The following is a 25,549-nucleotide window of genomic DNA, read 5'->3' as shown; positions in this document are numbered from 1 at the left end:
TGTTATGCTCGGAATTCCACAACCCAAGACACTTTCCTATACTCGTTGACTGGTGCTACCATGAACGGCGTTCACCTAAATAACCAACAATACAACCCCTCTACTATGCGCTATGCATCCGACCGTCCAGATGGTCCCGACCTGAATCTCGAGGTTTTTGATGCCGACCCATGGGATACTACCGACTATGGTCTTGCCGCTAGCGCCTCTGCCCATGGGGGCCTCATGTCCAACACTACTATGCCCCCGGACCGTACTGTCCCAATCACCCTTCCGATTCTCTCCAATATGATTGATCCCCTGGCTTTTACACAGCAGTCGCCGGACCAGGTCTCGCCAAACACCCATTACCAAACGAGCGGATCTGTTGTTTTACCTGATCCATACTTGATGCAATCGCAGTCACAGCCACAGTCGCAATCGCAATCACAACACCAGGCAAACCAGCAGCAACACCACCAAACACAACACACTACCCAGCAGCAGCCGCTACCTCAGGCCCTACCTCACACTATGGCTCAGCCCATGCCCCAGTCTCTTTCCCAGTCTCTTCCCCAGTCTCTTCCTCAGACCCAGCAGCAGCAGCAGCAACAACCTCTTTACAGTGTCCAGCTTCCTACTATCCCGCAACCTCAATCGACTGTCACAATCCCCATAGAAACGCAACTCCCATTGCCAGCGTATACAAACCAGCAGCAGCAGCAGCAAATGACGCCTACGTCCGAAATCAACGAGGGGTCACGCATGTGGTCTAGCATTTCGGTTTCTGAGATTGACGATCTGCCAAAGCCCTGGGCGGCTGCATTAGAGATGGCCAACACGGACAAGACGTGGACTAACATTTCTGATATGAATAACATGAGCAATCACCCCAAAATGTGGCCTAGCGACAACGATATCATGCAAAGCCAGCAACAACAACCTACCCACCTACCCGTCTGGGTTCCCATCCATCCCGCTACTGGAACTGTCTCGCCTTTTGTGAGAATCTCGGAAGTCATTGACGATGAAGTCCCCCTTAGCAGCGGCAATGGTACTGGAATCTCGCACAGTCCGCTTTCTGCACCGTCTTCTTCTATCCAGGGGTCACCTCACCAATACCAACCCCAATCGCAACAAAACTTCCCTTCTCAGTCACCACCTTTGTGGTCGCAGACCCGTCTTCCAGCCGTGCCACTCTCGTATTCGAAGGCCCAGCCTGTACCAGAATTGAACGACCAGCCCTTATCTCAACAATACGATGAACGCCCCTCCTCTGGAGTATCTAGTAACCACCAGCCGGAATTGTCTCCTGTTGCCGCGGGAGGCACAAAGTCATGGGCCACCCCCGCTGACTGGATTCAATATCGAGACTGTATCACACGACTCTATATCGAGGAGGATAAGCCCTTAAAGGAGGTCATGGACATAATGGCTAGAGATTATGCATTCTGTGCTACGTAAGTCGCAATCCTTGTTTGTCAGATCGATTTGTGTACCTTGACTCAGCCGCATTTGCTAACACTTGCTTTCTGTATGTTAGAGAAAAAATGTACAAGATTAAAATCAAGAAGTGGAATCTCAAGAAGAACCTGCGCGAGAATGAGGTTCAAGCTATCATCCAACAAGTTACTCGGCGTGATGCGGAAGGCAAGCCTTCGGCTGTTATGATCCACGGCAAGCAGTTCGAGCTCACGCAAATTTTCCGCCATGCTAAGAAAAAGGGCATCCTCAAGTCACAGCGCCGATCGCGCAAGAGAAGAGCGCAAGAGAAAGAACCCGCAGTTGAGCAGGACGTTCCACAGTACGTGCGTATTTACACGCCAACTCCGGCTCGGGAATCACCACAATTCACCCTGCGTGCACCCGATGCTTTACACGTACCTGAGCAAATTCTTTGCAACCTTGGCGTTTGGATGAACGGAAAGGTGCAATCTGGAGCTTGGAACTATTGGATGAAGTCTTACGCCCTATTCAATGAAACCACAGAAACCAAGGGAGACCCCACTGGTGCATCCGTTACACTTATCAGTGACTTTTACAACCACTTCCTTCAAGGTCTTCAGACATTACGTACCACTCGGGACATACCAAAAGCCACACGGTCATTCAACATTGCTTTTGCTACTTTGAAGAACGTTATGGTGTTGGACGACCCGCGTTTGATGGCTATGCTCCTCCTCACTGGTCTGCGGACGGAAAAAGAGGGCCACGGTCGTGATCTGGGAGAGATGCTGTGGCGCTACGTTCGTGAACTATCACCTTGCTGTGTGGGCGCCCACAGTCCGCTTAATCGAGTCTGGGGCACCATTGCAACCGCCTTCATCTATAATGATGTTGGCCAAAGCATGGTGCTCATGCGTTTCCTTGCAGACCAAATCAAGACATGGGCAGACAATTCGTCAGCCATGTATGTTGACTTCTTCATGTTCCAGAGTGAGATTGAGCGGTTATCATTTGGCTCATCACCAGCCACCCGCGCAACCTTGCGCCAGATTCTACAGGAGGCAAGGCACTCTCCAATGCAGGACTACGACAATATTGTCCTACAAAAGAATGTGTGCCACCAAATTGCCCGCTCACTGATCAAGGACAACCACCCTGAAGAAGCTCGCACGGTCTTGCTCCAGACCCCTCCTGCTCCCCTCAACAACAGTCGCTCAGCACGCGTTGTCTACCTCGATCTCTTGGCTAACATCGAGCTAGAGTGTGGTATGGTTGATATTGCCGCCGACACCATGGAGAAGGCTGTCACACTGTCGACAGCGCTATGGGGTGAGCTGAGCAGTTCCACCATGTACATGGTTGATACGTTGATCAAGATCTACTCGCAGATGGGTGCTCTGGACCGCGCAGATGCACTTCAATTGGACTTTTCGCGTAGAGAACGCTTCTTGGAGAGCTACCACGGCGAACAGATGCCACAGCACATACCACCTGTTCAAATTGGCTGCTGAGGATACATGGCGCATCCTATTTTTCCTTTCCTTGTTTTGTGTTGACCCGGTGTGTGGCGCCTAGTGAGCGAGTCCCTTTTTTGTTTACGTTTTTCTTTTTCTCTTTTTTGTTTTTTTTGTTTTTGTGTCTGGTTTCTTTTTCCTAGGCTAGGCGTCGTGCTGATATTTCTTCTTGGTGGTGATTGTTATCTACGCCTCGTATGCCAGGCTGTGGTGCTATTGCCAGCTGGGCTGAGTTGTGTGATCTTCCTACATGACATTCCCCATTCTCCTTCCTGTAAACACACAGTGACTGGAGATTTGGCGAGGACAGGGGCAAGTGGTTTCCTGTGCCTTTTCCTTGCTGCCAATTGTTTTTTTTTTTTTCCATTTTCTCTTTTTACTAGTCTTTCCTGGCTTTTATATTTTCTATATTCTCGTTATTTTGTTGTAGTGTCTTGTTTTGTCTTGCTATCTACAATTGTTTTCCTTGACCATAATAAAGCACATGTTCATAAACGGAAACTGGCGGGAGAAAAATCAGAAGCAAAAAACTCATGTATTTGAGAGTCAAATTGTAATGATGGCGTTTTAGACAAACACTAGAGCTACAACGTAGTGCTAGAAGAGCAAGCAACAACAGGTAGATATTTGGATCAAGCAAAATGAAAGAAAAAAGAAAAGCCCGGCCATCTTTTAGTAGATGTACTTTGATGAGGGTGGTATAGTTTTAGTAGTAGCAGAAGACAAACACGCATGGAAAAGGAAACAAATATAGAAAATCAAAGCGGTACAACAACATTCGTGATTGACGAGATGGGACGTACCAAGGCGGAGAGTATGTATAGAGAATAGAGAGGGAATAAAGAATGCAGGCAGTTAATAACGGCCAGGCGGAAAACAAATAGCATCCCAGAAGCCCGATCTTTCAGGGTCAGGATGGCGGAGGTCAGTTCATCTTCTTGTTGGGGGGGTTTTTTTTTTCAGACTCTCTTAAACTTAATAGTTGAGTATGGGAACAAGACATTTCAGCCTAGTCGTGGGATATTCATTACTCTTCTTGCCGGAAACAAGGAAAAAAAGACCCTTTGTTTTCAGTCTAGCTGAGTACAAGAACGCCACCAGTCTTGGTTGTGCACATAGACCAGCTATTAGCCTCTGAGTAATGGGGTCACCCAGTCACTCACTCAGCCAACTTTGATAATCTCATCCCTGTATCTCATACGCACATCATCAACCACCAGATAGATGGGACGCTTACATCACGCCGTCCACTCCGCTACGAGACAGTCGGCAAGTTCTCCATCTTGCCGCCAGACTTGAGCCACTCAGGGTCGATGATCTCTTTGCGTGCTGCATATAGGAAACGATAGGCAGTCTTGACCGTGCCGTCACTAACGCCTGCGACTTCTGCCACGGCACGTGACGTGCGTGGCTCGCCCATGAAATGCGCGGCCATGTAGATACATGAGGCAGCAATAGACAGCGGAGAGCGACCAGCAAGATCGGAAACACCACTAGTGCGAGCGGCAAGAGTGCGCGAGATATTTTCAATCTTCATGCTGTTACGGAAAGCCAGCGGCGTGCAGTAGCGAGCACACAGCGACTCGGCGGCGGTCGAGGTGTTGCCATTGTCGAATGTTGGTTTCTGGAAGCTGTTGCCCGGCTCATCCTGCACCTTAGCCAGGAAAGCTTCCAACTGCTTATAGGTGCGGCCAATCTCCTTCTTGGACACGTTGGTTAGGTTGAAGACTTCGCGGAAGGTGCGTGGCACACTAGCCTGGCGGCAGGCAATGAAGATACAGCCAGCAATAACAACTTCTTGTGGCTTGCCCTTCATGAACTTGCGGTCATCAGCTAGCTTGTAGATATGCTTGGCAGCATCAGAGACGTTTTTGCCAGTGTTGATGGCATCACAGAGGTTACCAATTTCCTTGTACGCAGCCAATAGGTTCTTGGTGGCTTTATCTTGGGCAGTAGTGTTGTTCTGCATGCGCGCTAGTTGACGGTGGCCACGCGTCTCTCCCATGGCGATGCTGGTTTCCAGCTGCGAGCCGTTGAGCAACGGGTTAGCAGCGTCTCCAACACGTGAAGGGTCATCGCTGCCTTGGTCATCGTTGGCAAAAGTACGCCATTCGGAGCGTGTATCAACAATCTTCTCGCCAACAACAAGGCCGCAAGTGGCGCACACCATGTCCCCCGAGGAGAACTCCTCAACCAAATTGGGAGGGTTCTCCTGACAGTCCGGGCACATGACCTGGTTGGACAGGTCTTGCTGGTAGCCAGCAATCATATTAGATAGACGGGGAAGGAGAGAGGAATGAGAAAAAGAGAAAAAGAAGGGGGTGAAACAAAGGCCGGGCTGTGTACTGGCTAGAGGTACGATGGGTTTCAAGGAATAAGTTATTAACCACAAGCCTAGAAATAATACAATGCCCCCCTCCGCTTATAGATGTTACTCGCTCGGCCGGCCGTTGTGGTCTTGCAGCTGAAGAAAAAGAAATTCTTTTTAACAACGCCTAAAAGTATAAAGCTAAGCCTTATGACTTGTCTTTATTGTTAGAGCCTTAACTTTTCCTTCCTTTCTTGACGGACAACTGCTTAATAGATGATGCGCTGACTTCTGCAGAGTCAACAAGGCCGGCAAAAAAGACAATTATCACAAGTACTAGTACGTATAGAAGCACAGGCTAGAAGAAAAAAGGGAATAATTCAGTGTGACAGCAAGCAAAAACCAAGGCTTGATGTCACGGATAGGTGCTCTGAGGAGGACTAGACAACAGTAGAAGAGAGTGGGAGAGAGCAGAAAAGGCTCTTCGAAGCACCGTACGTACAAAGAGATAGTACCACGTGCTTCCAGGAGAAGATTGGAATTAAAAGGTTTCGTCGCAGGTTGCAGATATGATTAATTCCGGTCAAGCCTAGCAGACCAAAGGATGGGTGCTGCTGTTTCAATGGGGATAATTGAAAGTTGGTGATAATGGGGAATACGATGGAGGTCAAAGTGCTGCAAAATCTCAGCCTTGGCTGGGTGGCTCCTCGACCCTTAAATTGGTAGCCTTGCGAGCCCTGAAACAGTCAAGGTCTTCTCAAGCTTATTAGGGCTGTTATATATTCTATGCTATCACGTGATAGGGTTTGAGCTAGCATATTAATCAAGTTCAATACAGCTCAGGGTTTTTTGACTACTCTTTGTTGCGGGGCTCTTCTCGATGTCGGCTAACTAAGCCAACTTTAGACAATCTCCAAAATGGCCTGGTCTAGCTCATGCAGTAGCGACGCTGACTTGACGAGCAGGGCATTTTATTTTTAGTGTCAAGCAGCCATTGACCAGTCGCAATGTGCGGCATCTACCTTTCTATTGGCCAGGCCATTGCTACGCGCTCCGAGAACCTAGAGCGGAGACTCAATGCACGTGGGCCTGATTTTCTCGCTGTAGAGAGATGCTGCATTGAAAATCTTCCTGGGAAGTCTCAATCTGCAGCTGCGTTGCCTATTCATCTTGAGTTCACGTCGACCGTCCTGTCTGTGAGGGGCGACCACATTACAGCTCAGCCCATTTCTACGCCTGCTGTACAGGCAACTATACCAGATAGAGCCCATCCAGACCGCGATCTCCTTTGCTGGAATGGCGAGGCATGGCTCATTGATAAACTCCCCGTGGAAGGCAACGATACCGAGGCCGTATTTGCTCTCTTGTCAGCTAGCTCAAGCCATGGTGAACTTATCCAGTGCTTGAGACAAATTCGAGGCCCGTTTGCTTTTGCATATCTGCGTGTTCGCGATGGGGGTTACCGCGTCTATTTAGCACGAGATAGGCTAGGCAGGCGATCGCTGATGCGTTGGCGGGATCCAGAAACCCAGGGGCTTGTCTTCTGTAGCGTCTCTGACGGCCAGCAGGGCGCTGAAGAAGTTCCAGCCGATGGGATTTATTGGGTAGATGTTAACACCAATGATGTCTCCAGTCTCAAGTTTGAGAAGGAACAATGGCTGGTGGACGTGCCACAGAGTGAGAATTTGGTAAGTCGAAACTTGGTTGCTACTTATTGGCATTGGCTGAGATGTTCTGGTGGCATAGGTTGGAGGTTTGGGTGTGTTTAACACGTCAGTTCCAACAGATGACGAGATTGGAGCCCACGCACAAAGCCGCACTATTTACGACGCAGCACGCGATTTGACTACAGTGTTGCAAGAATCTGTGCGACTACGCGCCCGGGATATTCCTAAACTCCCCCAGCGAGTTATGGAGGCGCAAAAAGCATCCATAGCTATGAGCAAGGCCAAAGCAGCCGTTTTCTTTTCTGGTGGCCTGGATTGCACGATAGTGGCACGAATGTTGTCCGAAAATCTACCTCCAACCGACGAGATCGACTTGATTAACGTGGCGTTTGAAAATCCGCGCGTTGCAGCCCAGTTACGAAAAGATAAGGGGAACATTGTGGACATTTATGAAGAATGCCCCGATCGAATTACTGGCCGCGCTAGCTTTCACGACCTGTGCAAGACGTGTCCTAATCATAAGTGGCGCTTCATCGCCGTGAACGTTCCGTACAAAGAAACTCTAGCCCATCGCGGTGAAGTTGCCGCACTGATGTCTCCACATAAAACGGAGATGGATATTTCTATCTCCTTAGCCTTCTATTTTGCAGCCCGCGGCTCGGGCTCGTTTTACAACTCCTGGGAGGCTACTGATGTCACCAGCAACTCTGGAAGGGGAAGCACACATGGCTACGGGACAACATCAGCACGTGTGATCTTCTCCGGTCTAGGGGCTGATGAGCTATTTGGCGGGTACAGCCGGTGTGCGCTTATATACTCACGACAAGGGTATTCGGGCGTGATAGATCAGTTGAAGCTAGACGTGGGGCGACTTAACACGCGGAATCTCGGGCGCGACGACCGAGTGATTAGCCATTGGGGACGAGAGATTCGGCTGCCATTTTTGGATGAGGATGTGATTCTATGGGCTATTCAACGATCGGTATTGGAGAAGTGCGATTTCTCGACGTCGAACGAGCACTATTCCGGGATCCCACCAGATAAGCGAGTGCTGCGGTTGGTGGCGAAGGAGCTTGGACTTGGATGTTTGCTTGAGAAGAAACGAGCGGTAAGTGATAGTGGGATGAGATGGAAGGAGAGCAGCAAAAGACCAGAAAGAAAAGCAATTCTAACAACGAGAACACGCGGACAGATTCAATTTGGTGCTCGTTCGGCCAAAATGGAAACGGGCAAGGTTACAGGGACCCAAGAAATTGGGTTATAGGCAATCTCTGGGCTGGTTTTTATATGACCATCCTTACATTGGCAGTGATGACCCAAACAGATACTTGGGAACCACAAAGAAGAGCGGTAGATTATGCATTGGCCTACAGCAACGATCTGGTCCTAGGAGATGACCTAAGAGAGAGCTTGTGCTCGTTGGTGCCTCGCAGCATGTACTAACCCTTGCCTTCTCTTTTGTCTACTTAGTGGGTAGAACTGTGAGCTGCGGGCTGTCTGCAGGCTGTTATCTTCTTTGGGTTATGACCTCGATTAAAGGCAAGTCTGAGCTAGTGATGAAAGGAACTGACGTATTGACATATAGATGACATGTTTATGATATTCTCGTCAAGCATTATTTGTACTGTCCGGGTTCTTTTTGTGTATCAGGAACAATAACGCGTTTGACGATGCTTGTAGCCATAAAAGCCATAAAAGTCATAGAGAGGTAGCAGAATAAGAAACACGCTCGAATCGTCTCATACATGCTAGGGATTAACTCCGTGTTTGTTATTTTCAGTGCGATAATGCTACGGACGTTTCCAAAAGGACAGGAGGGAATAGAGGCAACAGAAAGAGAAAAGAACAAAGATAAAACCATCTGATCGCTGTTTCAAACGTTGTCTCTTCCTTTTGGGGGGGGGGATATCGTCCAAGAACAAGAGTCGGACGAAAGGCTGCTTAAGGAAAAAAAGCCCTGTACAGGCTAGCACAAGCGAGGGTAAGCCTGTAAAACGACACTATATAGAATCCCCTGTAACTAACAGACGAAGCACTGTGGCTATTTAGCAGGGGTCTTGTGCCTAGGAGGGTGCAGCCTGGAGCTTGCAGACAAAAGCGCTGTAACTTGCCCAACAGCCACTATAGAGCTTGCGCTTACAGCACCATTCGATGTCACCTGAACCACACAGACCTCCTCTGTTTGCTCGGCTGCCGCCTCTCCGCCCCTCTACCTTCGTCTGATAGTCCACCAAATTTCAGGTCAGACAAGGTCAACCGTTGGTTGGATTATCTGGAAATTCCCGAAATGCAAAGGGAAGGCTAAGTGCAAGGAGAAAGACCCCCGGCTAAGACGCCATCCGATATGTTAGATGCGGCGTTTTGAGGGGGATTTCTCAGTCAGCCAGCAAGCAGGCTATAGATATTCAGGGCATATTAGGGCTATCAGGGTTTTTTAGGGCATAGAGGAAGTCTTGGAGTGTTTGATGTTGGCATATTTGCTGCTATATATGTAGCATCGCTAGTTCCCTCCGCTCGTTCGCTCGCTCACCCGTCTGCCGTCTTCGTGCCGTCCTTTATCAGGTTCTTTTGCATCTTGGCCTTGCTTGTTGCTAGTTGACACGAACCCAACCAACGCGTCTCTTGTTTGATCTCTCTTCCATATCTTCATTCAAATACCGGACCTACACTCTTCCGTATTTCTTTATTAAGCCGAGTGGCCTATCCTAGTCTGGCTGCTTGCTGCTCTCTACCTCTATTTCTCTCCCTTTCCCCCTCACACATACTCTCTTTGGCCGTCTTTCTCACCGGCCACTCCTCCCCTCATGCTTTTAGAAAGCCATTCTGTTGGTCCAACCTGCCTCGACGGCCTGAGCTGGACTCAGAACACACGCGTATCCTCGCTGTCCTGATCCCGCTCGCAAATCCCTCTCCTTTACTTTGACACGACTATAAATTGTTTAGGAAAAGAGTCTGCAATAGAATTGGGCACCGCCACCTCACGAAAATGAAGCAGCACCACCGCCCTCCTCCACTGGTTCTTTCCAACAGTCCCGCTTCTACCACTGCTCGTCCACCAGTCGACTCTAATGAGGCTGAAGCTGCCCGCACGGCAGGGCCTAATTCGCGAGATCTGTCTAAATGCACGGGTCTGCGCTGTTTTCTAGGCATAGTAGCTGAGACAGCACACACAGTAGTGTGTATGTTCATGATGCTAATGCTAGCCTTTTACCTCAACTATGATGAGGCCGCTGTAAACCGGTCTTCTGGGTGAGTCTATCTGTCACCTTACGCTGTCTCTTCCAGTGCTAATATCGTATTCAACAGCCCTCCTGCCATCACGCTCATAATACTTCTAAGCATCGACATGATCCTCAACTTCTATTCCATTGCCCATTTCGATAAGCCCCTAACGGGGTGGGTAGCATTTATCAAGTGCATCTTGATCTTTAGCTACATTGTGATATTCCTGGTGTACTTAGCATCAGACGGACCATTCCCTAAGAGTTACTCATTTTGGGGAATTAAGGCCGACTACACGAGCGTCATCGTGTACAGCTTGATCTGGATCATCAGGTAAGATACCAGTGCTATTTTCATTCCCTGCTCTCTTGTTCTAACCATCCATCTGTTCTCCAGTGTCTGGGACCTTGCAATCATCGTTATCAACCGCAAAACCCTGCTTTACTGGTTTGTCGATGCCGTTGACATGATTAGCCAGCGTCAGCAAACCCTCGAGACTGCGTCTATAGATGACAAGCAGTTTGAGGCAGCTGGATCAACACGACTAGTTTCCATGTCTCCCTTTGTGGGCCGAGCACTATAAGTGATTGGTTCTCTGTATTTGCGTTGCGTTTGTTTTCCTTCTTGTTGTCTATATTCCGCTTCTATGATACCCTTGGCGTACCGTGTAATTTGACTTTATCCTTCGATTTTTTTTTCATCACACTACAGCATATGAACAGCGTTGTTACACACTATTAATGAGCATGCCTAGAAATACTCAACTGTGCGTATTTCTAATCACGACTTCATTGGTCACGTGACCAAACACAACTACACTCTTTCTAGTACATGTACCCGTTCCCGTAAAGCTATTGATGAAATCAGTTTAATTTGGAAAGCTACTTTATTGATTTTTGGAGCCGGCCAGCAAGAAGCCGCATTTCACAGTTCATATTTGTATAATTTTCTATCTACCTAGGGTTGCATAGGGTTATAGAAACGCGTTGCCCTGGTTGAAGTTACAAATACGTTATCAACGCCTCTTGTCCAAAACCCTCAGAGATGATACTCAAGCTCACTAATCAATTTGGATAATCGGTGCTGTGTTGCTGCAATAAATTTGTTTCTTTTTATCGCTGCTTAACGAGCTATTGTTTGTTTGGCAATTCTCTGTTTCTAACCCTAGACTGAGTCTGTCTGACCCTGAAAAGCCATGCCTACAAGCAAGCGGAAACGCGCTGAACCAGCTTCCACAGCTAGTCAAACTCAGGATGTACCCGATGGGAGTGAAGCGCGCTCATTGCGCCAGACTACTTTGGCCTTTAAACGATCGCAGCAGCAGGCTGACTCTTTGCTGAATTCTCGTGAGAATGCTGTTGCAAAAACAGCGATTAAGAGAGATGGAGGGACGGAGGAACCAGAGGACATTTTCATGGAGATCGAGCCGGAAGCCCAGCCGTCAAAAGACACGGTGCCGGCAACTCTCCCAGCTCGGAAACGTCGGAGGCCGCGCAAAGCTGCTGCGATGGAACAGCTGAGCGAATTGCGTGTGAACGACTCTCCACATGACGCAACACTTGACCCGGAGCCAGAACCATCGCCCCCTCAAACCAGACGGCGGGCAGGCTGTGCAAACAGACGGAAAGATGCCTCTTCCAGCTCTTCCTCAACGGCTGCCACTGCTACTGTGTCAGCCCACAACCTAGCCACATTTACAATCTCCTCCACTACGCCAACATCCGCCACAGCATCCTCCAACACCAACATGCCCTGTGCAGATCGCAACATCGACTATGTCGTGCTAGGTGAACTTTGCTTCCGTACGTGGTATCCATCTCCATACAGCAAAGATGTGCTAGGCCAGCCATCCAGCCGTCCTGCGAGAGCGCACGGCCGTAAGCGCCAAGCGCCCCTGCTGGAAAAGTTGTATGTGTGTCCATATTGCTTTAAATATGCACGAGAAGTACTCCCGTGGGCAAAGCATGTCAAATTCTGTTGTAGCATGGGGCACCATCTCTACGGGAGCGTGCCGGGGCGGAAGGTGTATGTCCATCCGACGCGAGAAGGAGAGGCGGGTGAATGGAGTGTATGGGAGGTAGACGGTGAGAAGGACTCGGTATGTCTCCCTTAATATGTGTTGTGTACCGGCTGAAATCGCGCACAACTAACCTTTAACTTGCCTGAACAGCTCTTCTGTCAAAACCTCTCACTATTTGGCAAACTCTTCCTCGACACCAAGTCCGTCTTCTATGATGTACATAACTTCAATTTCTTCTTGCTAGTCTACTCCCCTGCCACCTTTACTCCCTCTGAAGCCACTGAAAGCACCATGCCGCGCATTACCGGCTTTTTCTCCAAGGAGAAGATGTCCTGGGACAACAACAATCTGGCCTGTATCCTCGTCTTCCCGCCCTGGCAGCGCAAGGGCCTTGGTGCTCTGCTAATGGGCGTATCCTATGAGATTGCACGGCGTGAGGGCCTGCTCGGTGGACCGGAGAAGCCTATATCTGATCTTGGGCTTAAGGGCTATCGCCGCTTCTGGGGTAGTGAGATTGCGCGCTGGCTACTCAGTGTAGACACTACCAAGGTCGCAACAAACGCGCAATATTCGGCTAGTGCTGCTGCCTCGACTAGCAATAGATCTAACGCTGATGTCTTGGTTGATATCTACGATTGCAGCCAAGCCACCTGGATCACGCCTGAGGACTGCCTCACGACACTACGAGAAATGGACGTTGTGCAGGGTGACGATGCAGGCTTGCAGTCAGGCAAGTCGCAAAGCCAACGACCTCGTGCATTGCAATCTGCTGAAACACTATCAGGCACTTCGGCATCTTCGACGTCCGTATTAGGTCACAGTGTCCCGGGTCAGGAGTCTAGCCAGGACCAAAAACAGACCCGCTATGTGTACATTTCACGCGATGCGGTGCGTGATTGGGTAGTACACAATAAAATTAACATGGATCGTGCGTGTGACCCTGCTGGATTTGTAGAGGGATATGCGATCAAGAAGACGGAGGGAGGTTTTGTGGGACCGGGTGGGTAGTAGCTGACTGGGGCTACAATCTTCCGTCTATCTTGCGTATTTCTCTTGTTTTCTTCTCTTGACTACTTTTCGTGATACCTCTCGATATACTTATTGTTTAGCTACAATAACAGTCTACATCTTTGCATGTGTTCATTTACTTGTGGAAACGCCTCGCTTCTATTATGATAACCAAGTGCAAAAATTGCGTATGCTAACGTGAGCATGGGGAGAAATTTAAAGATTCCTTACCAGACCCCATGAACATGATTGGATTAACGCTTCAATAGTACTAGTACTAGCCGTTGGGGTCTACGGCACCTAGATGCCATCAAAGTCTCCACTCATGTCCTCATCATCCAGGTCACCATTCTGGATATCGTCGGCCATTTCGCGTTCTCTCTCGCGCGCTTCCTGAGCGTTCTTGAGTTCAAGGCGGTGCTGGTTCATAGGGAAACGCATGGCCTAAATGAAGGAGGTACTTGTTAGTAAAAAGACCTTGACTTTTATGGGCAACAGAATAACCTTGAAAAACCCGCGTATCGCAGACAAGCATAGCTTAGTGTGTTTAAGTCTATATGTACATACCTTGACGCTCTCATCATGCAGCGCTAGACAGGCACGAATACGGTCGTGGAACGCGTCAGCTGGTTCGCGCGTCGCATACACATCGCCAACATCCTTGCTTTTCATGAATCCGTGCTCACGGTCAAGAGTGGCCTCGATGACTCCATCACGAATGGCCTTGGCAACAATGTACTCAGCTGACTCCTCACTGCCCAACTGCAGACGAATGCAAATGTCACGCAACGGAATACGTGAGTATGACAGCGACATCATACGGATACCGGTTTTGATGACATTCTGGCGCAAGCGCAGGACCAGCGAGTACGTGTTGTCTTTGCGAAAGGTGCTGGCTTCGGATGCAATGGCCTTTTCGAATAGGTCTAGGTTGCCTACCCGAACAGCCTGTACTAACTGGAAATACGGCTGTAGTGATGTCTCTAGCGCAGGCTGGCGGAAAGTGGCCCGTTCAGGGATGTCACCCATCAGAAGCTCAACCACTATCAGCATCTTGGTGGCACTTTGCGTGAAGCCTACGGCACATGCACTTGAGGGGGCCTTGCGCGAAGCAGCTGTCAAGTGCTCATGAGCCTCAGTGTAGCGCAGCTGGATGGCCCGAATACGGCCAAGGTAGTATAGGAAGCGAGCAACCTGGTTGTTGGAGGCATTCTCAGGGAATTGAGTGTGGGAAACAAGCAGGTCAGCCTGTTCAATGCTGGAAGTCAGCAAGTAGTTTCTCAGCAGCAGGACGATAACTGCAGCTTGTGTGTCGGTGTCACTGCGTAGAACGGCAGTCCGTAGACCGGCGAGCAGGATGGGGCGGATAGAAACAATGGGAGACTGCGGCGAAGGTGGCTTAGGCGATAGCTGCTCAACGAACAAAGAGAGATAATAGTAGACCTTCGCGGCCAATGAGTCGAGCGTGCGGCGGTTGAGAGAATGGATGTGTTCGGCCAACTCCGTCGAAAACTTAGCGCCCTTATCGAACTCCTTGTGATCTAGCAAGAAGACCTGCACCAAGATGCTTAGGTAGACGCCAACCTCGGGAAAGACTTCCTTAGCTTCCTTTTCCTTCTTAGCTACTGAGGACGATTTTTTGGGTTCGCTATCGACATCAATATCGGCAGGTGTTGATACAAAGGACATTTCTTCACGACCAATGGTAGCCAGGATGCCCTTGGCGATAGAGATGGATGCCGATGACGCAGGGTAGGTCTCGACAACAGCAGTAGCAATTACATCAGGCGTGAGACGCTTGCGAAGTAGAGAAATGGAACGAAGGGCTCGCAAAGAGAAACGGGCATCAAAAAGGGTAACACCGCGGTCTAGTAGTGCGCAGTTGGCCTTGATATCTAAGTGAAAGCAAAAGAGTTAGCCAGGGATTTCATACAGGAAAGGGAATAGCAGAGATGATGACGAAACAGTACAGATGACATTGAAGCCTGCCAGATGGGCCAGGACTACCAACGCAGGGCAGAAGCCAGATGCATTCAAGGATGTACTCAAGCAATACACCCAGCATTCAAGCATCGGCCCATTCATCATCTACACGGCATGTCTATTGCCAGTAAGCGTACCTGAAATGGCCTGGGCAACAGGATCGACGGTTGGCTCAACCACATCGGTAGCAGCATCCGTCATGTCGACATCGGCGTCGGCCTTCTTATTCAGCTTCTTAGACGGGGGCACGATCACAGTCATTTTCTCGTCACCGTCTTTGTCCTTTTTAGTCTTTCTGTTATCGGCGGGCATTTCAGATTTCAGCAAGTATAGCCAGCGGCGCTGTACGTTGTTGCGTGTTTTGCAAGTACGGATGCGTGTATGTGATGTGATCGATGATGGTAGATGGCGACAAGTCGATTTAACCGTAATTCGAGGATCGCGATCAGGTTGGGTTTCAATTGAGGATAAATAAAATAGACTGCCAAAGGCTAGAAGTCTGATCGGACTTGCTTTGGAAATATCGCCAATTGTTTATTGGATGAATGGATGGGTGGGCAAAGAGGCTGAAGGTGAGGAGAAAAACAGAGGAAGCTTAGCTTAGTTAGCTGTTTATGGCTGGGGTATTTGTGGTGGCAGGCGGCGAAATGGTGACGACAGTGGGTTTTGTACAGGGAAAGACAGCAAGACAGGGAGCAGCAAGATAAGTCCAAGGTTTTTAGTGAAGAATGGGAAAGAAAGCCTGGTGCAACTTTCGGTATACATACATACAGGTGCCTCTAAAATAAGAGCCTCAGAGTATCACATGTAGAAAAGAACGTTTTATTGAAGCTACCAAGCATACCATTCATTATATCCTCACTTTAAAAACTCTCCACTGCATCTCAGCCATCACCAGGGCCAACTTGACAAGGCGTCCAGTCAGTGTGCAGTAAGCTAGAGAAGCTTTTACCAAGTACATAGCCTAGCGCTATGCTAAACCTAAGAAATTTAGGACACAAGTTACAAACCATAAACCCCACAACAGCTCTAACCCTGGTTCTTTAGGTCACGTGACTTACTGTGCCACGTGATCGTATAAGCTACAGAACCTCAGTCCTCAATGTGATCGAACAACATTTTCATTTCGTAACAGTATATACCAGGGACTGTCTAATAGATTGATAATTGAGACCATATATCTCCACTAAACGGGCTATCAGTTCTGACAGCTCACAGCTACTAAAGGGAAGACAGTCGCTACTTGCTCAAAAGCAGTTAAAAACTCAAGACTCACCTAATCGCCCTGAGAACAAATGTAAACACCGCAGTGTCTGCTACTACAACAACTTGGCAATCTATGATACAGCGTCTTTTCTCGCACCAGAACCCGCATTTTCAAGGATCACATGCAGAATCCCATAGCTTAAATAGAAGTTGCGAGAGATAGTCTGTGGTTTTATTGACCATATGGGATAAGGAGACCGTCCATATGTAAGTTGGGAGTTGAGCGATTAACAGCTCATGACACACTCAATTCTCAAGGCGTATCGCACCTCCAAAAACAACTTCGCAGAAATCTTCAACTCGTATTCGCCAAGGCCAGAAGGCGCCCTACAACGCAGTACCATATTAAGAGCCCACCGGCCCTGCCAAAAGACCCATCAGTATGGCAAACACATCACAGAACCCAAAGAACACACTCCGGTCTAGCTATAAGCTAAAATAGAACCAGGCCATGTAACCAATATGATGACATCAGGTCTATCCTATCACTTGTGTTACGTATGCCCTTCAATGGAATAGCGTCTCTAAACCCAACGCCCGAACTAATGAACAAAGCCAGACCTCTTTTCTTCAACGGCTACACTCCGTCACAATATTAGATAGCGCGTATAAACACCTTCAACGTTTTCGCAAAAGCATCTCAGTAACATCTAGTGAAACCCAAAGCCATCTCTAACAAGTACCAGCTTCAAACTGCTACGGCAGCATACCTACAGATAATGCGACCCTGTTCCATTTATCCACTTGACATCAGTCTTCAGCCTCACAGGGAGAAGGCATTTATTTAGAACACATGCCCAGTTACAAAAAAAATCAAGAAAAATAGCTCAATTTCCATCGCCCTAGTCCCTTCTGATCAAAATATCCCTAGGGCAGGAGAGGAGAGGTTTCCAACTCCGACTTCAATAACACACTGCTTTCTGCAGTTTCCTTTCAATATTAACTAACCACCCGCCCTTCCTTGGCAAATTTAAAATAGGAAAAAAGACAAACAAAAACAACCCAAGACGCCTTATTCTTCCTCTTCCCCTTCCTTCCTCATATATTTTCCCTGTGTTCGTTCGCCTTACTCGCCCTTACCCGTAACCTTAGCCGCCTGGACAGCACTCAACTTCGTAATCCAACTAGCCGACGGCTGGATCTTGCGCACGATCCGCAATTCATCGGAAGAGTAGCCGGGAATGCGGATGTTATACACACGCTCCAACACGAGCTGGATATCACGTGTTTCCAAACTCTTAGACCCACGTTCCTTGGCATTTCTGCAGGCCGTCAGAAGGACATTGTCGATGAAGGAGTCCGCCAATGTCATGATGCTCTGCAATTTACAAGCCATGTCAGCACGGAATATACAACATAAAGAAATAAACGGAAAAACTTACCTCCTCAACATCCGGTGCTAGAATATTCCCCTCCTGGCCTTCAGGTTGCCCACCACACACCTGCCGGACAAGTTCATCAAGTCTCTTCTTGCTAAGGACATGATCTCCCTCAGCCTCATTAATGTATTGCGGAATCTGCACCTTGGGAATTGCAGGCTGAGCAAGAACACCTCCTGGGTTCCAGTACCGGCATTGTATGTAGGCCGTCCAGGACCCGCACCACCAGCCATGGCAACTGGCTGGGGTATCTGAGTAGCGCGCTCTGGTAACTGCTTAGGAATCGCCATCTTATTTGCCGTATTCGTAGTTTGTGTCGATGGCGTGGGTGTCACGGATTGCTGTCGTTGATTTTGGTTGGCCATATTGACAGCAGCCGACATGCTCAAAGGCCGGACCTGGCCACCTGATGTTGCCGACTGCGGAGTCCCAACTCTAGGAGTAATTGCACTCGGCGCGCCTGTCAAAATCTGCCCGCCTATAGCGGACGTTGCAATTGCCGTGTTGACAGGCGGCGGGTGCGCTTTAGTATTCTGAAGCTGTTGCTGGGGCTGTTGCTGAGGTTGTAACTGCTGCTGCTGCTGCTGCTGTAAGTGTAGTCGTGCTTGATGCTGCAATTGCGCTTGGTGCTGAAGCTGAACCTGTTGCGCCTGAGCCTGGACTTGGGCTTGTGCCTGTTGGACCTGAGCCTGAGCTTGAACTTGAGCTTGCTGTTGTTGTTGCTGGGCCTGCAGTTGCTGTTGCTGCTGAGCTTGGAGTGCCATCTGTGGTTGAATTGGATGGGAGTGAATCTGATTGGCCGGTATATTCGAAGGGCGGGTCAACACTGGAGTTGAAGGCTTAGCAGGTTGGGGTTGGATTTGCTGTGGCTTTTGGGTGCGGTTGGCGGTAGTAGCGGTAGCAGTAGCCTGTTGCTGAGCCTTTGCCGCCTCGGTTTGTGAATTAAGATGAACTGGCGTACCCCCTGGCTGAGGGGTTCCCTGTTGCGATGGGGCTGTAGCAGGCGCGATTACCGGTGTACCAGATGGCGTGGTGCCTTGTGTTCCCTGAACCAATCGATTGGTCCCGGCTATAGCTGCTGCAACTTTACTTGTAGCAGATGTTCTCCATGCTTCTTGCTGTCTCCGAAACTGCTCGACGTATCTATTAGCATCAGTAAAAGATTTTTGGATTTGCTCTCGCTGGTGCTGGTATCTGGTTGTCTCCTCAGCCGTTGCCGTCCCCTTGTCGCTCTTTTCTTTGTAAGCCGTTCCGATCATGTTCAACCGCGTACGGGTAGTTTCAATAGTCATGAGAGCCTTGACGTAGCTCTTCTTGGCGTCCCCAATCCATTTTTGGACAGCTTCAACACCCTTTGTGTCGAGAAGTGTTGGTGGTGGGGTCCACGGCATCGAGCTAATATGTTTCATAATGTTTTCAGGGATTTTGGTCGTGACAGGTGCCGTGGCGGCGATGCTCGGCGAACGATTGGCCATGTTAGCTGCAGATGCTTGAGCTACAGAAACAGCAGGGGCTATTGGGTGAGAATTTTGGGTAGCTTGTTGGGCCTGGGTTTGAGACTGTGCCTGAGCCTGCACTTGAGCCTGAGCTTGAGCTTGAGCCTGAGCTTGGGATTGGGCCTGGGCCTGGGCCTGGGCCTGGGCCTGAGCCTGTGCCTGAGCCTGTGCCTGAGCCTGAGCCTGTGCTTGTACTTGTGCTTGCTGCGCCTGTGCCTGCGCCTGCGCCTGAGCCTGCGCTTGTTGCGCCTGAGTTTGCGCCTGACCAACGACTTGGGCTTGTGTCTGTTGCTGGGGCATCTGGCCCTGTTGGGCCACTACTTGCTGTTGCTGTTGCTGTTGCTGCTGCTGTTGCTGCTGCTGTTGCTGCTGTTGCTGTTGCTGTTGCTGTTGCTGTTGCTGTTGCTGTTGCTGCTGCTGCTGCTGCTGCTGCTGCTGCTGTTGTTGCTGTTGCTGTTGCTGTTGCTGTTGCTGTTGCTGTTGCTGCTGCTGCTGCTGCTGTTGCTGCTGCTGCTGTTGTTGTTGCTGGAGAATCTGTCTACGTTTGTTGTTAAGAGACATAGAAAATTCCAGTATCTTCTTCTTGGCTCCTTGCTGCTCATCCGAGTCTTTAGGGCTGTTTTCGAACGAGGCATATAGGGATCGCAAACCCAACTGATAGCGTTGGCGTTCACTTTCCGGTAACCAGGTCATTTGCAATATATGTTCTGGTCGGAATATGGTAAACTGCCGGCCATTGATCGTCGCCTGTGTCTGCATGACGGGTGTTCCAGGCGTGCTATTATTCATCTTGGGCTGTTATGGTTCAAAAAATCTTGACTGTTAAAAAAGGGCAATATTGCGCATGCGCCTCAGGTCGCACACTTTTTTGGGCTGTTGGGAATGGCGATGAAAGATGGCAGTGATGATAAGATCCTTTTTAGTCAATATTAACGTCAAAACGCCAAAGAAAAATTGTAAATGGAGTCGAAGGTTAGCAAGGGCGATGAAATTTTGTAGGCAAGGCGACCGTTGGGAGACAAGAAGATGATTGGGAAGATGGAAGGAAAACAGATGTGCCCTATAGACCGATTTTCACAGCCTCGCCAGATTCGCGACGTGGTGGGTTGGCTCCACGCAGCCTTAGGCAACACGGTCACGTGTAAGCCATGCCAGGGTCTGTATTCTAACCCTTATTAATGATTCCCTGCTGGGGATTTAGCGCAAACATCGATGGATCGTCACAAATGAAAAGTATTGGCCTAGCTACTACTAACCTAGCAATAAACCCTAAAGCACTATAATAATGAATCTACGGTACGTGTTCACATTACTCCTCAATGACTTTGCGCTTCTTACCTGAATTGATAGCCTTGACAACCTGCTCAAACAGTGACGAGTTGAAGACATATAAGCTGTATGTAATTCATGCTATGTGGCTTGTTGGAGTTGGAGGGGCTAGGCTAGGCTAATCCTATGTTCTTATGCATGGGATGTGAATACTGTACTGTGTGTATATGCAAGCTACGCTACATTTTAAACGTAATGTACTATATTTGTCTGCCACCGCAACTCATAGAGCCTGAGAAATGAGGATAAGAGCATGGCGACTGGGGCCATGTGTACAATATGTGCTCTAGGCATTAACTAATGGGAGAGTTAGTTGCGTACGCATCGTCGCCCTACGCTCAATGTAACACCAAATTTTTCCCTTGGTCCAATATCAGTCTTTTGTAATGGTCCTCTTGTTTAAATTTTGTACTGTAATTTTAAGCCTTATGTCTATACGTGCGAGTTAGGCTGTCTTGTCAGGACATATGTAAGTGAAGAAACTGAGAAGCAAGCCATACATGCGTATATACATACATAGACATATGTATGAAGAAGCGACAGGTGATCTTTGCCCGTTGCCTACATTTCCTATTGCTATCTGCCTTTTTTGCAGAGGTAAACAGGGGGAGGATCTCTAAGCTTTGGAAAGGTTTGTGACCCATAAAGCCACAGGGCTGTTTTCGCTGGTAATCGAGACTGGAAATTATGCGCATGTATGTAGGGCATGTGAATGGTAGACTTGTTTACACATAAGCCAGAAATGAGAGTTGGGTGAAAATTTCGAGCGAAGAAGTCGAAATGCTTTGGGCTATTGAAGCTGAGAGTTCTTGGGCTTTGTAACAACAGACATTGTCCCTGAGTGTTGTCAAGTAAGACAAGTTGCTGCTGATTTGCTCTTGGTGTATTGAATGACGATAATCAAACAGTAGCACATTAAAAAAATATAGCTATATATTGCTAAAACAGTGCCAATTATCTTGTCTCACTGACCCTTCTATCAAGTACGCCCAATCACGTGACGTGGCATTTTTCCTTCTTCCGCTTGAGCCTCAGTGAAGCATAAGCAACAAAGCGCATGTGTTGTGGATTTACAATTGGCCTCCTGATACGCTATAGCTATAGCATGGTGGAGCTAATATGCCGCCTACAAGGAACAAAGGGGGCCCCGCGAAGGCTGTCTTGGTATGATTGAAGCCATTGTCCATTGAAGCCATTGTCCATTAAAGCTAATCTCTGTCTGATTTACACTTATCCTTGCTCCATATTGAGAACTACCTCAACCAAGGCCACGTCTTTCTATATATTTCTTGATGGGGCAAGTGCCAAAGTGCCACAATCGATTTTGTACGAATAACAATATACTGTGCCTGATAAAATGTACTGGCACTGGGAAAGCACTATGTTAGTGTACGTACTGTGTATTTGTTTCCCTATCGTTTGCTGTACAATGTTATCAAGGGGGGAAGGCGGCAGAGGGTGACGCAAATGAAGAGTTTTCACTTTCCTCCCTTACCAGTAGATACCAAGGTGGCTTTATTAACTAGGCCAATCTTGCAAATTTGCCTTTGTTTTCTTGCAATGCTAGGCCGCTCAGAGCATCCTGCAGCTCCCTATGCAGCCATCGCATCTCGTTTGGTTTTGTTGGAGCCTGTGCAAGCTGGCACTGCATCAATGTATTTCAGCGCCCCTCTGTTTCTATTCCTCAGCCTGACTCCGAGTGGGATGAAAACATCCTCCCTTTCGCTGACATAGCTCTAGGTATGCAACTGATATAGATTTCAAGGGGACTCTGCGAGAAGTCGTATACCCAGATTGACCTTACATCGCCTTTTAGAATCGTGTGGACCTCTGAATATTACCGCATCATGCTGCCCTATTATCTGCTTGGTCCAATTCCCTTTCAACCCATGGCAAGGAAAGCTGCAACAATCCGAGTTGAACCCTTGGCAGCATGTACATACGTACATACGCATGCACCATGACCCGAATTCTCACTTGACTCAAACCCCCATTCCGACTTTGGACAGTGCATAGACTGAACTGGGCTCATATCATTGAGGGAGGTCATATATTGGTGGCGGCAGAGGCTTCATATGCACATAATCGGATCCCTAGAAGCGAGCACTCGACATGTGGCACCGGTGTTGCACTGTGTCTGTCTTTGCAACTCTGTTTTGAGTCTGCATTTCTGTCCAACAAGCCATGGGCAAGCAACACCGCCTTTTGTGTCCCATAGGCTTCTGTTTCCGTGGGATGAAGGACTGATATTTGTCCATTCATATATAAACAACCAAGCTTCCTAGCCCGTTGAAATCCTTGTCAGCGTGTACGTCTACGTCTGTAATCCAACTATATGTATGTGTATGCACCTGCACCCTATCCAACGGTTGCTTTTCCCTTCCTTTGCGGGTCTCGCACAGTCTGCATCACTAAACTCGCTTGCTGGTTGTTGGTTCATTCTCACTTCAACCTTCCTGTCTCCCTTCCACCCCCAAGACGTTATTGAGCCTGTGAAGTCTTCGTTTCTCCTCATCTCTCGACACATATGTCTTGCCAGCACTAGTCGCCCTTCAAGTCGCCTCTATTGCTGTTGCTAAAGAGCTAATCGTCGCAGTTTTACTCTTGCACATTCGTCCTATAGAGCTCAACACCTCTTATCAATTGTGTGTTATTTTCTTCTCGTCCGCCTACTCTACACTCAGTAGAACAAATACAGACTGAACCTTGATCACTGTTTCAGCCTGTGTAAAGTCTACACGTGCAAAATTCTTTTTTAGCTTCGTAAACTGAGATCTGTCGATTCTGTTTTGCACTAAGCAAAATTACAGCCTCATTTTTCGTCGGTCTTTCCCTCATCTCCCCTTCCCCTTCTTTTCGTCGAGTTTCCTTGCCCCTCCATTTCTGGTCTCTTACTTATTTTGTTTTGTTTTACCCCACGTCGCATACCCATTGATCACAGCCCAAGCATTCTGTATGCCGCTGTGTGAAGAGCCAAAAAAAAACCCCAAAAGTCAGCCAATCTCGACAAGGGAGAAAGAAGTCAGGGCCGATTTATTTTTATCCTCTTCTTCCAGAAACCTCGCCCTGGCTTACCCCCTTTTGAGGGACTGGGGAATCTTGTAATCGGTTATTTCGACGAATATACAAGATCCGCTCGTCTTGTTCTAACTTCAAGTCTGTCTTCATCTCGCAATTTTACCCTCTAGCCCATCCGTAATAGCATTCTTCTTCGGCTGCCTATTCTATCCGCCCCAACGTCTAATCACAATGTCTCGATCATCTCACCCTGCCACCAACCCACCTAAGGGCGTTCCTCCGCCTGTTGCCTCGCCCCCGCAAACGCCGGATATCTATCCACAGTCACGGATGCCTGGCATCACTGAAAAGTCATCTTCAGCTCGACCTATTTTCGCTCAGCACGCTTCCCAATTTGGGCTGGCCCAGAAGCTTGCGTTTCAAAGACCCCAATTTTCGTCCTCGCAGTTCACAACTGCCTTTAGTAGTAGTCTGCCTGAGCCCAATACCATTTTTCCCTCGACGATTCTTGGTTTAGACACTTCCTCTCCGCAGCCTCTCCGCCGACCTGCCCAATCACCCTTCGAGTTTGATGAACCGTACAGCTGGAACTCTGCAAACCCCGAAGATGGCCATGCAGGCCGTTTTAGCAGAAATCGCAACCTGCGCCATCCCAATCCCCAACAGCGTCACCGCAATTTGTCCCAGCCCCGCTTTACGCCTAGCACCGGAAGCTCATACCCAGGAAATCGCACTCCCTTCAAAATTTCCACGCCAACTGTTACTGTTGTGGAATCATTTTGTGGCATTGAGCTTGAGGAAATTGGCAGTGATTTCGACCCAGTTCTGGACAACTGTGAAATCACTATTCTGAGACCTTCTAGTATTGAAGAATGTGTGGATCCAGACTATAGTCATCCGCGGTCACGTCATGCATTTGTGGAGAGGGATGTAATTTCGGGAATGAGCAACCTCAACGTGGGCCGTAGCTACGAGTCGGATTCTGACCTGGAAGAACCTGAAGTCCGCGACTTTGTGAAGCGTCAGCGGGAGATCAAGCGTCAAACCCGCATGAGCCACGGTAGCAGTATAGGCAAGCGGCCCTTTAGCGATCGTGATGACCCTGATATTGAGGACCTACGGTCGCAATACCGAGAGGGTACTGTTTTTAGCGAAAGCGGTTTCTTGGGCGATCGCCGCATCCGCCGTCGGGTTGGCGAGCGCCGGCCTGGATCTACGGCAGACCCACAACCCGAGCGGATTCCGGAGCTAGAGGAACCGGACACAGACGATGAAGACAAGCATTATGACTATTCGCTTGACTGCGAGCTCCCTTACCATGGCTGGGAGATCATGGAAGTCCAGTCTGATGATGAAGACTTTGAGAATGAAAACGACAATGGCGTCCTTCTGTACCCCTAAAGCCAATAATGACCTTGACGACCAACTACACCACACCACACCACACTACACTACATTACACCACTACATATTCGAACGAACATTAGTTATATCACATCACATACACATATCACCACTTTAAAAATATTACAAAACATGAACAAATTAACTATTCCCCTTTGATTTTCCTTCCTGTCCTATCTTTTTTTTAGTGGGAATTGTGAATAGGATAGATAGGCAAGCCTGTGTTTTTGCTTATATTTCTGTTTCTAATTTCTTTAGCGTATGAGTATCTACTTTTTGCTTTAAGTCTGGCCTTGAAAGCATTTCACCTTATATTGTTCGCTGAGTCTTTCTTACATTATTTTGAAGTTAGTTTTAAGTATCGCGTTAACGCACAATACTATTAAAACAGGCCTGACTAGGCCTGATGCGAGCCATGTGTTTATTTACAAGTCGCAAGGCCGCGAGAAGCTTAGATGTTCATGTATAGCAAGTGTCATATCTTGGTTGAAGTTTAATAGCTGTTCTTAT

The 25,549-nt window shown here is 48.5% G+C and overlaps 8 protein-coding genes across 8 annotated transcripts; 5 read left to right on the top strand and 3 right to left on the bottom strand.

Moving 5' to 3' along the window:
- Positions 1–60: 60 nt before the first annotated feature.
- On the top strand, positions 61–2,936 carry HOO65_080255 (uncharacterized protein; the record flags this gene model as incomplete). Its single annotated transcript, XM_071004150.1, has 2 exons — positions 61–1,439; positions 1,523–2,936. The coding sequence occupies 2 exons, from the start codon at positions 61–63 to the stop codon at positions 2,934–2,936; spliced, it is 2,793 nt and encodes a 930-aa protein (XP_070856485.1).
- Positions 2,937–4,194: 1,258 nt separating this feature from the next.
- On the bottom strand, positions 4,195–5,208 carry HOO65_080254 (transcription factor TFIIB; the record flags this gene model as incomplete). Its single annotated transcript, XM_071001520.1, has 1 exon — positions 4,195–5,208. One exon carries the CDS (start codon positions 5,206–5,208, stop codon positions 4,195–4,197), a length of 1,014 nt encoding a protein of 337 aa, XP_070856484.1.
- A 1,046-nt stretch (positions 5,209–6,254) lies between these two features.
- HOO65_080253 (cytoplasm protein) lies at positions 6,255–8,178 on the top strand (the record flags this gene model as incomplete). Its single annotated transcript, XM_071004216.1, has 3 exons — positions 6,255–6,935; positions 6,994–8,022; positions 8,107–8,178. The coding sequence occupies 3 exons, from the start codon at positions 6,255–6,257 to the stop codon at positions 8,176–8,178; spliced, it is 1,782 nt and encodes a 593-aa protein (XP_070856483.1).
- A 1,722-nt stretch (positions 8,179–9,900) lies between these two features.
- Positions 9,901–10,719, top strand: HOO65_080252 (uncharacterized protein; the record flags this gene model as incomplete). Its single annotated transcript, XM_071004374.1, has 3 exons — positions 9,901–10,163; positions 10,221–10,469; positions 10,533–10,719. The coding sequence occupies 3 exons, from the start codon at positions 9,901–9,903 to the stop codon at positions 10,717–10,719; spliced, it is 699 nt and encodes a 232-aa protein (XP_070856482.1).
- A 612-nt stretch (positions 10,720–11,331) lies between these two features.
- Positions 11,332–13,164, top strand: HOO65_080251 (uncharacterized protein; the record flags this gene model as incomplete). Its single annotated transcript, XM_071004224.1, has 3 exons — positions 11,332–12,044; positions 12,120–12,234; positions 12,307–13,164. 3 exons carry the CDS (start codon positions 11,332–11,334, stop codon positions 13,162–13,164), a joined length of 1,686 nt encoding a protein of 561 aa, XP_070856481.1.
- A 300-nt stretch (positions 13,165–13,464) lies between these two features.
- HOO65_080250 (putative 26S proteasome regulatory subunit rpn3) lies at positions 13,465–15,459 on the bottom strand (the record flags this gene model as incomplete). The annotated part of the gene is made up of 3 exons (XM_071004210.1): positions 13,465–13,608; positions 13,732–15,059; positions 15,285–15,459. The coding sequence occupies 3 exons, from the start codon at positions 15,457–15,459 to the stop codon at positions 13,465–13,467; spliced, it is 1,647 nt and encodes a 548-aa protein (XP_070856480.1).
- A 2,020-nt stretch (positions 15,460–17,479) lies between these two features.
- Positions 17,480–20,077, bottom strand: HOO65_080249 (transcription initiation factor TFIID subunit A; the record flags this gene model as incomplete). The annotated part of the gene is made up of 3 exons (XM_071004161.1): positions 17,480–17,731; positions 17,796–17,968; positions 18,016–20,077. The coding sequence occupies 3 exons, from the start codon at positions 20,075–20,077 to the stop codon at positions 17,480–17,482; spliced, it is 2,487 nt and encodes an 828-aa protein (XP_070856479.1).
- Positions 20,078–23,866: 3,789 nt separating this feature from the next.
- On the top strand, positions 23,867–25,036 carry HOO65_080248 (uncharacterized protein; the record flags this gene model as incomplete). The annotated part of the gene is made up of 1 exon (XM_071001519.1): positions 23,867–25,036. The coding sequence occupies one exon, from the start codon at positions 23,867–23,869 to the stop codon at positions 25,034–25,036; it is 1,170 nt and encodes a 389-aa protein (XP_070856478.1).
- Positions 25,037–25,549: the final 513 nt, after the last annotated feature.

This window comes from Ceratocystis lukuohia (assembly GCF_044167205.1).
Source record: "Ceratocystis lukuohia strain C4212 chromosome Unknown Supercontig8_pilon, whole genome shotgun sequence".
Lineage (NCBI taxonomy): Eukaryota > Fungi > Ascomycota > Sordariomycetes > Microascales > Ceratocystidaceae > Ceratocystis > Ceratocystis lukuohia.
Note: the sequence above shows the minus strand (reverse complement) of the source record. Positions and strands in the feature narration are given on the sequence as shown.